We start from the raw sequence: 13551 nt of genomic DNA, 5'->3' as shown, positions 1-13551 counted from the left end.
AAGTGGGATTTGGAATTATCTGTTTTTAGGAACGCATTAATGATTACTCAAGACTATAGATAGTTTGTGATGCTCAGTTATTATAAGCATTTTCTAATGTTGTTACGTGGACTTTCTCTAGACATATGACTTATCAGTGGAGACATTTGTAGGTGTCCTCAAGATGAGTTCAGGATTAAACATCTTCTATCCTTATTCAGAGCATCAGCTAAAAGAGAGCATTATCACTGGTTTTGTTTGTTTTTAATTCTGATGGCAGAGACCATAGCCATTTTCCCTGTGGTAGTTTCTCTTTATGGGAAATCTGTTTCTGACGGTTGAGGAAGTTATCAGCTGCAGGATATTGTTTCTTTCCTTCAGGGAAGCACTCAATAATAGAATTGCTAAAGTTTAAATGATTTCTAAGAGATCATTTAGAAAACAGTTCAAGATCATTTAGCAGACATTTATAGGGTTACTCATGCTAGAGTTTTTCTGGAACTTTCCAATATTCATTGCACTTTCTCCTCAATTATTTAAAAGAAAGACTGTTTAAAAAGAGACTCACAGAGGAGAAAGGATTCTCAGTGCCTACCCCCACAACCAATAATATAGATAAGAAGATTTTTAGGACCACCACTGTGTGAAAAGGTCAAGTCTACATGACAGAACATACAGAGCCAGAAGAGAAATAATTTATCAAATGTATTTCTATTTAAGGGCAATTTTTCATTAACTTCATGTGTTTCTTTTTGAGAGGGAATAGTTATTGGTCAACAGAAGCTCTGTGTGGAAATCAAAAATTTTCAACTGTGTTGAAAACAGTAAAATTCTGCTTTCAACGATTATCTAACACACTTGGATCTTGTGATGTATAAAAACAGAGTCCATACGACGTCCATTCTGATAGAGCACAGGGACACATTGGTCTGTCTTGGCTTGCAGCACAGAGATAAAAGCAACAATTGAATAATCTTAACAGAACTAAGGTGACCAAAGAGTGAGTCTTCGTGAGAATGAGAACACGGCTATGGTGTGTTAGCCCATTTTCCTCTTAAAAAATTATGCATGCTGAACTTTATTGTTTTGCTCACTAAACCCTATCAATCTTCATGAGTTTGTAATTAAGAAAATATTATACTTGGAAGGACTCCCTGCCATTATCAAATAACTTTGAAAAGAAATGGAAAAGTACAAGTTGTATAATTATTGTTACAAATTCCAGCTATTTGAAATGTTAATATAAGACCACAAGGGATTCTCACTATTTTTGTGTGCATTTTAAAGAACCAGACTGGAGTATGAAATTGGTTTCAAGCAATTTCATAACAATACGTACTAAACAATGGAGAACAGTTTATTTTTTTCATCCCTTCATTCAAGGTTTGCACTGGCCAAACCTGAAAAACAGTCTAATAAAAAGCACTAGGTAGTTAAGTCCTATCTGTCCATCTGACAGCAGATGGCAGTAGTGACGCATGGAAAAAAAAATCCATTCAGGTTTCTTTTGCAATTACCTATTAGGTTTCCCCTGTCTTTACACTGAGGTATCTGAACAGAACTGGGAATTCCTAATAAGAGAATATGGTTGTCATCCTTTTACATCTCTTTTTTTTTTTTTTGGCCAGTTTTTATTTCTCTCGCATTTTATTTAAGACTTGTTTGCTGGTTTTGTTTTTAAGAGCAGTTTCGGGTTCACAGCAAAATTGTGTGGAAGATACAGAGGTTTCTCTGCCTCCTACCTTCACTCATAAAGTGCTTCCCTGTTATCCATATCCCTCACTTAAATGATATATATATATATATATATATCACAACTGATAAACCTACACTGATCTACTAAACCCAAAGTCCAGAATTTACCTAAGAGTTCACCTTTGATATTGTACATTCTATGGGTTTGGACTGTGTATCCAAATACATTGTATAATGTATATTGTATAATGACATGTATCCATCATTATGGCATCATATAGAGTATTTTTACTGCTCCAAGAATCCTCTGTTCTCTGCTTAGTAACCCCCCATCCCACCCCACCTCCAGCCCCTGGGAACCATTGATCTTTTTGCTGTCTCTCTGATTTTACCATTTCTAAGATGTCATATAGTTGTAGCCTTTTCAGATTGGATTATTTTAGTAATACACATTTAAGTTCCCTATGATTTTTCATGGCTTAATATCTCACTTCTTTTTAGCCCTGAATGATATTCCATTGTCTGGATATACAACTTCTCTGTTTATAAAGAGATAGCTTTTCCATTTGAGCTCTCTTTAGACCTTAATAAAAATGGGATGTTTCAGGGGCATCTGAGTGGCTCAGTCTGTTAAGTGTCCGACATGGGCTCAGATCGTGATCTCACAGTCTGTGGGTTTGGGACCCGTGTCGGACTGTAGGCTGACAGCTCAGAGCCTAGAGCCTGCTTCCCATTCTGTCTCCCTCTCTCTGCCGTTCACCACCTCCTCCCCTTTCTCTTTCTCAAAAATAAATAAACATTAAACATTTATTTTTAAAAATGGGATGTTTCAATTTTCTTTTCCACCACAAATCCTATTTGACACTCCACTGTATTACTCAAGAACATACTTAACTCAGCAAACATTCTGGGGGAAACAGGCCTTTAACCTCCCTGGACCACAGGCATCCAGAATACTCTCCTTCTTATATCTTTGGGTTACTTCCCCAAAGTGGAACATCCCTGAGTCAGATGGCAATAAAGAGTTTCTGCTCCTTTCAGATCCCTGGAACATCATCTGTAGTTCAGAGAAAATGGAAGCCCCTGCAGCCTACTTCACAGCCTCGAGGGTCGGGACAGCAGACCAAGTCCAGGATTAGTGCTGTGGCCGCTGAAATAAAGCAGATCCGAGCCAGACGGAAAACAGCCCGGATGCTAATGGTTGTGCTTTTGGTGTTTGCAATTTGCTATCTACCGATTAGCATCCTCAACGTGCTAAAGAGGTAAAGTTCACCCATTATTTCAAAACAAAGTGGCTGTCATTTCTTGGTTCTTAATTAAGTTCTTTTTTTTTTCTTTCCTCTTAAGCCAGAAAAAAATCTAAGCCCTTTGCCTAGATAGTTGTCAGGCCAGATAACTGAATGTGTTGTGACTATCAGGTAAGGCAGACAGCCTTTTTAGTATGCTCAGACTCTATAAGCATGGAAATTCTCTGTTGTCCATGGAAATTCTCTGTTGAGCAGACATAAAACAGAGGTTCCCCTGACCTCTTTGAGGTAATTGCTGAGCCTTAGGTGCAAAAAAAGTTCTAATGCAAAAAACAAAACAAAACAAACAAAAGAAACAAAACAAAACCAAAAAAAAAAAAGCAACAACAACAAACATTGACAGCTTGGAGTTCTTTTTTGATCAGAACAAATGGGCTTTCCAAAACTTTGTTCTCATACATAAGGAATTATGACAGGATTCTATCGAAAAGATAAAAGGAGATAAGAATGTTTTGTTAGCATCCTAATTATACTTAAACGTGCATTTGTGAGCACCCACAAAAAAATGGAATCAGGACTCATACTGTGTTTTAAATGTTTAAATGAAAAAAAAAAAAAGAAAGAAAATGTATTTGCTGAAGTCACTGAATTAAGCTCAAGGTGACTATCAATAAAAACACACAACTTTTCAGCGAGAGAAAGTATGTTATTTGTTAGGCCGCAGATACACTGTTAAGTGAAAACAATTGACCAACATGAACAGCCAGTACAGGGGCCATGGTACACATGAACTTCACAGCCAGCCAACTTTATTGCGAATTATCATAACTGTTGCAAACGGACTGGCCCCAAGGTAATAGTAATTTTGTTTATAATAGGCTTCGAACTTAAACTGGGGTTGCTCCTCTCAGTTTTCCCTGATTCAGAGTCCATATCATATTCCTCACAGCTGGAGACTCTAGAGAGCTGCAACTTTGGCTGGAGTCACACACACTAAAGGTGGTAGAGCCAGCTGCAGAAATTTCTCATTCTCCTTGGCCCTTGTTTTTAAGGGCTTAATAACTTTTTCGATGGAAAGTGAACTGTTTGCTCAGTAATACTATTTAGTATAGATGCAGCCTTAAGGCGTAAGCTTTTTGGTAGCATGGAACGTATACTGACTCATGAGAAGACAAAAGCGACTTTGCCCTCCAGAGCTTTTCATAATGCCTCTCTTACTTTTCTTGACCACAGAAATCCCAAACAAATTTATTCTGATCTCTGGATAGACGATCTTTTCTATTCCTAAGAGCTTTATAAACACGATATGCTACTGAATGATTTTCTCCTTTTAAAAAAATTTTTTTTGGACTTTGTCGTCTGTCTAAATTCGATGAAAATGGGATTTACTGCTCTCTGGATTGCTTGTTTGGATTTCCTGAATCTTAGCATCTGTACCTGTCTTTTAGCTAGTTCCAAATATCTACTTGTCTGTCATATTTTTTCTTATTTTTCTACCTTTAACATCTCCCTTTCCAAGGAAAAATGGCTAAGAAGAAAGTCTATGTAAAATTTAAAATATTTTCGATTTTTTTGAGCATTCTGCTCTTTTCTATAAAATTTGAAAAACAAAAAAACCAAACACTTCAAGTAACCCTGAAAATTGTTTTGCTCTTTACTGAACACATTTTCTTCAAATGCTTATCACTTTGTTTGTTCTCGTAGATCATGCTTGTGTTTTCTTTCTCTCACCAATGAATTTCTAAATCCTTTTTCCTGGAAACAATTTTTGCCCAACTAGTCGAAACCTGCTTCTTTAAAGTAGTTCTAGTTTGTCTAGGATTTCAAAGATATATTATGGTAGAGGGTCATAACAGACCATTAATTCCACAACAGACCATTAATTGTCCATGTTATTTCACTCCATATTGTATTTTTGTAAAACTCGAGTACTCCACAGAACATCACTTTATTGCAGAAAGGCATTTCTATCATAGGCACCATCATGTGTAACCAAATTACACAATCAATGATGGAGTCTCTGGCAGGGAATGAATTATCTTCAGCCTATAAAATTAATTATTGGGTAGTTACAAGTTACCTACTGTTGGCTAGTGAATACAATTTGATAGATGAGATATTTCTGAATATGAAACAAATCGTAAAAATGATGTTTAAGGATAAAATAAATATTTTTCAGAGTTTAAAATAATGAAGATTTTTCTTTTCTTTCTTTTTTTTTTTTTTTTTTACTTATTTTGACAGAGAGAAAGAGAGAGAGAGAGAGAGAGAGAGAGAGAGAGAGAGAGAGAGAGAGAGAATCCCAAGCAGGCTCAGCACTGTTACTGCAGACCCAGATAAGGGGCTCAAACTCACGAACTGTGAAATCATGACCTGAGCCAAGATCAAGAGATGTTCAACTGACTGAGCCACCTGGCACCCCCAGAGTTTAAAATAATAAATAAAACACTAAAACTCATGAATTTTAAGAAGTTACCAGAATTTTGCCTACTGAAAACTAGTTCCTCTCTGGCCATAATGAATTCCCAGAAGACAAATTTCAACAAGGCTGGGGAGATTGTAGTTGAAAAATGGTGAAACTTTGATCAGTGCACAAATGTAGAAAGGAAGAAGTACTCAGAGACTACAGTTTAGGAGTGCTTTTTAAATGATGCCCCAAATGGAATATTAGCAAACATTGATCAATTGTATTTAGAAACAATATGAAAGAAGGAACATAGATATATATTTGACTTCTGTACACTTACCCACCAGAAAGAGTATTGCATTTACTATTTATGGGAGAGAAAGATCCTTCTCTGATCCTACTTGGCTTTTGATTTACTAATTGTACCATGGAGATTTTGTTCAGGTTCTGAGGTTTTTCTAAACTCACGATGGTAGCATAAACCAATGCCCACTGCAGAGGAGAACAGGGGTTAAGCAGCTTCTATCAAGGGCTATGTTCACACTTGAATTTCATTATTTGAAAGGTACTTTTCAAATCACATTGGATTTTCTGTCACTGTTTTTTGGTTTGGTTTGTTTTTCCTACAGAGTATTTGGGATGTTTACCCACACAGAAGACAGAGAGACTGTATATGCCTGGTTTACATTTTCACACTGGCTTGTATATGCCAATAGTGCTGCGAACCCAATTATTTACAATTTTCTCAGTGGTGAGTTTTCAACTGTTTCTTCCATGCAAACCACAATTCTAACCAAGGGCAAGGGATCAATGACCAGCAGGGTGTTGAACACTCTTGAAATGTGTAAAGGGCTTAAGTGCCATATAATGAGAATTTTTTTCCCCCGATGTAATTTGTCTTGAGTTTTTCTTCCCCTTATGAGAAGGAGCACGTCTTACCTAACTCATCAGAGGAAATCACGTAAGCAATTTTCCCCATAAAATTTAAAAGAAATGTTGAAATAGGAAAGTGAAAATTGTAAGAACTGAATAACACAGAATCTTGCTTGCCATACATTAAACTTATGATTTACCAAAATGTAAAACAAATTTATCTGAAAATAAAACAGGCTTGCTATATTGTTTCCTTTGACAACACTGAGATTGCCTAATTGAGGTTGAATTAGAACCCTTCCACTTTTAGGTAGGTTTCTGTATTTGCATTTCTCTTATCAGTAACATCTCTTGGGTTTATCTCAAGATTTCTCAATGACCACCAAAAAATGATATTACTCCTAAATAACACACAAACTAAATCACACATACACACCCCCCCCCCACACACACACATCTGTAACTGATTTAATCTGTCTCTGTTTATGGAACCAACATAATTATAAAAATCAATTAACTAATTGTTTTATTTACAAACATTTTTCCTGGCTGACTTCTAAAACTGTGTTTTAATTAGTTACATCTTTACACTGTCTTCTTCTCTAACCAGTTGGTTATTTCTTTCTCATTGCTATCCCTAAATATATGATCATTTTATGTGGAAGAAAAAGCAATTCATTTTATGACATACTTAATAAAAAATGTGTATTTTCCAACTTCATCTTTAGCCTTGTGGGTTGTATGGGTTATTAAAAAAAAGACAATCAATTAGATTTTTTTCAGCAACTTTTCTTGTTGTTTTTTTCTTGATCATGGCATATACCATATATAAACCTGCTTTATTTCATCTTTCAGAGAATCAGGTGGTGTATATGTGAGCTTTATTTTGTATTCGGTTGTCCCTTTTCATGCTTTCCCCTGCTACATCCAACCCCTGTCTCTAAAATAAAGATGGCATTAGGTCTTAGATAACCAGATACAACTCACCTGCTCATGTGCTGTGTTTGAAGAGCTAAGGGGCCATGTGGAGCTCTGTCTTGGAAAGCAGTGAAGAAGCCACTGCCTTGAGGTTAGGAAATGACTAAGGGCCTGACCCTTGCACTAAGCAGATAAAACCCACTAAGAGGTTGTAAGTTGAAGTATTTGAAGACAAGGCCACAGAACCAAGTCAAAGTCAGAGGGTTGAGTGAGGCAGGGGAGGTGCTGATAACCACTGGGGACTTGGCTGGTGCCTCCTATTTTGCTACACCCTTGAACCTTCCCTTCTTGTGTTGTCACTCAATCACCCAGTTTGGTAATTGAGGCTCAGAGAGAACACTGATGACTCCCAGTGCTGTTCGTTTTTCCTTTAAAAAGATGATTATTTCATTTTCATACTTCTCCAGTTTCATGTCAGTAATTTAAAGGCAAGAAATAACTTCCTTCAGTTTTTTGTTCTGCTTTATGCCGAATTATAAAGCTTTAGAAATTTTCTACATATTTTAAGGATTTTTTTATAGATTCTTTGTTGAACTCAGTGTGCCAGTAGAACAGTTTCTTCAGAGGACAATAAAGGGATAATTTCTGTATAGCCATGGCTGTATACAATACAGCTTTCATCATTTTTGAAGTTATTAAATAACTCTGGACATCCTAGTTATGATCACTTTTATTATAGTTAATCTAAATAACCCCCACTCGCAAATACAGAAGGTTTAACCCTGAAGGAATAAATCAAACTCCAAGCATCACACATGAAAAGCAGTTACATTATTTTAGGGAAATATCTTATTGTTTCAGGAGTCTACCCAGCTTCTAATAACACAATTTCCTCTTCCTATTTCCCACTTTTCCCAAAATGTTGCACCTCATTGTTAGTTTGGCTCAAGGCAGCAGCTTATTTGTACCCTACTCATGGATTTGTTGACACATGTTTATGCTTACTTCTTTTTCCTTTCATTCTCCCTGATTTGGCAGGAAAGTTTCGAGAGGAATTTAAAGCTGCATTTTCTTGCTGTTGCCTTGGAGTTCACCATCGCCAGGAGGACCGGCTCACCCGGGGCCGGACCAGCACAGAGAGCCGGAAGTCTTTGACCACCCAGATCAGCAACTTTGACAACATATCAAAACTCTCCGAGCAAGTTGTCCTCACCAGCATAAGCACACTCCCAACAGCCAATGGAGCGGGGCCACTTCAAAACTGGTAGAATCTTCTTTCATATGACAGGGATATCTGAGTAAAACTATTCTTTTTTAAAAATGTCTGTACACACAGATTTTATTATCCTAACGATCTGAAGCTAAAATTACTTTGTGGCTCTTTCTTTCTTTCTTTCTTTCTTTCTTTCTTTCTTTCTTTCTTTCATTTTCATCTATTGCTCTTTGGAATAAAAAACGAAGTCAGTTTAAAATAATTTCTCCACTTTTGATTTAAACATGGTAGAAGTCTGACCTTCAACTGAATTTATTTCAGGCTATTTCAGTTTTAGTTTCATGTATTATGATTTATGTCAATTAAATGTTTGAATATTTTTAATTCTAATTGTTATTTTAATCTCTCACCTTCAGATCAATTGCAAAAAATTACCAAAAGTTATCCAATGATTTTCTTTGGTTTACTAAAAGAAGTAGCAATTACTAACTCTGCATTAACAACAGACATGTTAGTTGATTTCATAGTTTTAAAAAAATCACAAAAGACTCATTATGATGTGCCATCTGAGAGAATATTTATATACAAAATAGCATATTATATTAGATAACTCTCAAAAGCTATCTTTCAAAACTATCTAAAAATATATACTATTAAACTTTATTTTCCATGAATCTTATCACCCATTTACACACTTTTCTCAGGTCTGTAACCTTACCATTGCTAACGTTTGTCATCTCAACATATGGCCAGTAAGACTGTATTAAAATAACAATTTTGGAGTGACTACAGATACATAATGATCTTCGTATCTAAGAAAAGACTTCAGCATTTGAGAATCAGATAGGATTCTTCTAACCAATGAAAATGATATAGTTGGCCTTGCAGGATTAGATTAAGAATACAATTTACAAAGGAAAGGGGTAGAGGACTACCAAGCCACAGCTGGGTCCCATATGGGAGAGTTACTACTGCCATGGAGATTCCTTGGTAAATATTTGCATTTATTTACATTTCATAAGCATTTATCAAATATTTATGGAAGTGCACCCACTGTGCTAGGTGCTAGGGAATGAGGTAAGGGTGGATGTACACGTGCCTTCAAAATTGCTCTAGGTTACTGAGGGGGACATGTTGATAGAGTTTGCAGGGCAGCCAACTTCTCTGGGGGACAGATTTGAACATGGGTGGAGCAGCAGAGCAACCCACATGGACATAAACAGTAGAGTTGCGCTGTTTCCCATTCATTCAGTGACACATCTATGTCTGCAGACTCCATGTAGACCAACAGGTGGATAGAATGCAAGTGCTGGCTCTTAGCTCGCACCCAAATGAGGAGCCGCCCAGCATATTTTGTACAAATGTGAGATCTGCAATTCAAAGCACTGGATATTTTAAACTTGTCCCTCTTCAAAATCTCTCTAATTCAAATATTCACTTTAAAATTGAATTAAAAGTAAAAGATATTCATGAAAGCTGCTCTTCTCCTCATGTGATAGCAGCAGGTGTCCTTATTTTACTGAAATACAAGATGTGGAGAACAATATTTAAGAAAGATTTTTTATAGAAGGTAACAAATAATCTTGTTCATCTCTATTTCCCAACTCATCGCTTTCTGAAAGAAGTAACACAGCCAGATTATCCACAAGTTGTTTTCCTGTTTTAGAATGTGTGACGACCGTGTGCTTTTTGCTACTCAAAGCCAAAACGACTCTCACATACAAGGTTTATTGAAATTCACTTGTTAATTATGAGAAAGATATCAACAAAAGCGAAATGTTATAACTCTCTCCTTTCTTCCCTTTGTACATTGGAGAACTTTCTTAATTATGCTGCATGAAAGGAGGGTTGTAATTTTCAGATTGTCATAGGAGCTAGCATTTTAAATAGTTTGAGGGTACTTCAAGTAATACTGATAATATGCCTTAATGCCTAAGTAGTGTCTCAGAATAAGAGCTAAGTTATTTAGATTGTAATATATCTAGTTTATCATTTAAGAAAGAGAGGGATTGGGAGAGGGAGAGCAAGCCAGAGGGAGTGGGAAATGGAGAGAGAAAGAGGCTCAGAGAAGCGGCAGTTGTATGATCGCCTATTAAGGACAAACTCAGAAGTCAAAATTCCTTTGCTGTAAATCAATGATTCTCAAAATGTGGTTTCTGAACCATCAACATCAGCATCACCTAAGAACTTACTAGGCATGCACATTTCCACCCTATCTCAGATCTGCTGAATCAGAAACTTTGGAGGTGGCAGCCAGAAATCCGCGTGTTAACAAGCCCTACAGGTGATTCTGAAACACCTTAACATTTGAGAACCACTGCTCCAATTCCCACCTGACACCTGCTAAATAGCCCACGTGAAGTATTTTACTGCACAGCTGTCTACAACGGGCACGATCGTCATCACTACTGTAAGGCTGGCCAAAGGTCTGAAAGAAGAGGTTGAGTATAAATGATGAATGTCACTCACTGTCATCCTACTCAAAGAAATAGTGGTTTACAAAACAGTGGCCCCTGTGTTATAAGTGCAGGGTCAAAGAAGGCTGGTTTTAAAGTACTTGTGTACTTTATGGATACCTGGATGACTTGAGTTCCTAACTAAAACTTTTTAAATCTCCACCGTCACTTACGCTTGCTAACGGCTAAGTTTTGTGGAAGCAGACAGTTTCTAAGAATGATCATTGCCTGGAAGGAAAACAAGCAAAAAACCACCAGTACCTACCAGAAACCGTGGTAATGGAGTAGCTGACTGTGCAGGTTGCTTCCAATGTGTTGATACAGGAATCCTTCTAAGAGGTCTGGATTTAGAGTGGTTACCTTACTAGGACAAATGGTAAAGAAAGAGGTGTTCCCCAAACCTGCCAATCTTATGGAACAAAGGGTCAACTACTCACCTCATTATGTGCTAAATAACACAAATGAGAGACTTCTTATGAAAAGAATGTGTTGCAACTGTTTTATGCTATACATAGACTATCGCTCTTTTTTGCTATGTTTCAAGATTTAATGTAAAATGTCATTAGTGTTACTGAAATTTTGTTATCAACAAGGATGTGATGATTTTATCTAGCACAGAATACATTCGAACTTCATTATTTCTGAATTTCTACAAACCCATGATATTTGATATTTGAATTCGTTCATTCTTGGGAAGGGACAGCTCCCAGTTTCTGAGGAAAATGATGTATATTCTCCAAGTCTTAGAGTGTTTCTTGGATATTAAATGTTACAAACTATTGATGAGTTAATTGCAAAAGTATTAGGCATAATGATATTGAATTTCACTCCCAGTGTACATTATTTTAGCAAAGATACAGCTAAATATGCTTATAAAATGTAGCCTGAATATACATAAGCCTGAAATATCAGAGTGACAAACACCCAAACATGCTTGTGGACACAGATTGTGAGGAGGGCTATCATTGTTTTAATACCAGTGTAATAATAATAGAATCTTTCACACTTGATATAAATCACAGTCATAATCAACTGCATTTCAAAACAAATCTGGTTAGTCATTGCAATTTAGAAAGTTTTTCAATTCCAGTTAATTTTACAACAACTTTTCTACTTTCTACAAGTTGCAAGTCAAAAAAAAGGAAATTCCATTAGTTATGTACAATTAGTTTTCAAATGGCATGAAGCAAAATAATTGACTTTTTAGAGATAATATGTAAACAAAAAATATTGTTAAAGCCTATTCTACTACTTTATGTACCTCAGAAAATGAAGTGCAAAGGCATGGAAAACACTGTTATCTTCCCAAATTCAAAGAGGATTGTTTTCTAGAATACTGCTGCAATTAAAGTGGGAGCAAAAAAAACTCCCTCCCATTTGCCACGTATTTCTATTCTCTTAGATTTTCTTTCTCAGCTTTGGGGTTAGAATGTCTTTGAAGTTTTTCATGAAATGTATTTCTATAACTGTTGTATCCCATGTGTGTGAAATCATGTCACTTGTTTAACAATTATCTTATACATTTAAAGTTCTTTATGTCTGATTTACTGTGTCTTCATGAAGAAATTTCTTATCAAATCCATTGAGATTACATACCAACCATGAAAGATGCTCACTATGCAGTTTTTCTTAAATTTTTTTAAATGTTTATTTATTTTTGAGAGAGACAGAGACAGAGACAGAGACAGAATGTGAGCAAGGGAGGAGGGGCAGAGAGGAAGACACAGAATTCGAAGCAGGCTCCAGGCTCCGAGCTGTCAGCACAGAGCTCAACACGGGGCTTGAACCCATGAACTGTGAGATCATGACCATGACCGCTTAACCAACTGAGCCATCCAGGTGCCCCTCATCATGCAGTTTTTAAGTAAAAACTATATTGAGAGTTGTATAATCACATTCACACTGATCTCTCTATTGTATGAAAAATCTTGTTGTCGGTTGGATATGCTGGATATTCACTCATAACTAGTGTCAAATCTTTTCAGTTAAGGATTAAATTAAGCCCTCTGGTGCAGTGCTTAATGATCCAAATATTTTTCCCAATAAGTTTATATAAGCGGGGATAATCATGATAGAAAAGGTGTTTAATGTTGTTTTGGAGAGCAGGTACTAAAATAAGGATGGTTAAGATTCAAACAGAAATGTTTCATAAAAATTATTGAAAACTATTTACAAATATCATTAAATTTTGGAACTTTTATCAGAGTCAAGAGATTGAATCTTGTTTTGATTGAGAGAAAATGATGACCTTGTGATTTTCAATTTATCATGAGACTAATAAGTATGGCTTGCCCATCATTAAGAAATTTTTTTATTGGTCATCATATCTAGAACTTTTAGGGCTCTTTTAAGTTAGTGATACATTTAAAAATGTATATTTTCTGTTTTTCACTTCCTAAATGATTCTGATACATGACAGAATCAACTGCCAAGGACTTTTATTTAAAAATCCATTTCTACTCAGCACTGTTTATTCTAACTGGCATCGAAAATGCAGCCGCGGTAAGTGGACAAGATAAATCGTTGGCTCCATCCAGGCACATGCGATTTGAGTATGAGGTGGTTTCTAAAGACCAAGTGAAACTCTCGGCATAGAATCTCAAGACTAGTTACCTCAGGGGTAAGGGTGTTTTGCTTTGAGTAATCCGTTATTACAGCCTAGGTACTTGGCCACTCCTCTCAGAGTCAGCCCTGAAGAGAGGTTAACTCATCCCTGCTTTCGTCTAGGCCAGTGGCCGTGAAGGGGAAATGGGTAACAGAGGA

General features: G+C 36.4%; 1 protein-coding gene across 1 annotated transcript in view; it reads left to right on the top strand.

Moving 5' to 3' along the window:
* The window catches only part of HCRTR2 (hypocretin receptor 2), a 113414-nt gene extending 100360 nt beyond the window's left edge, over positions 1-13054 (top strand). The window contains exons 5-7 of the mRNA XM_015070114.3: positions 2716-2936; positions 5958-6079; positions 8158-13054. Coding sequence (XP_014925600.1) covers positions 2716-2936; positions 5958-6079; positions 8158-8387 — 573 coding nt within the window. The 3' untranslated portion in view covers positions 8388-13054. The remainder of the gene's footprint in view (positions 1-2715; positions 2937-5957; positions 6080-8157) is intronic.
* Positions 13055-13551: the final 497 nt, after the last annotated feature.

This window comes from Acinonyx jubatus, chromosome B2 (genome assembly GCF_027475565.1).
Source record: "Acinonyx jubatus isolate Ajub_Pintada_27869175 chromosome B2, VMU_Ajub_asm_v1.0, whole genome shotgun sequence".
NCBI classification, from domain to species: domain Eukaryota; kingdom Metazoa; phylum Chordata; class Mammalia; order Carnivora; family Felidae; genus Acinonyx; species Acinonyx jubatus.
Note: the sequence above shows the minus strand (reverse complement) of the source record. Positions and strands in the feature narration are given on the sequence as shown.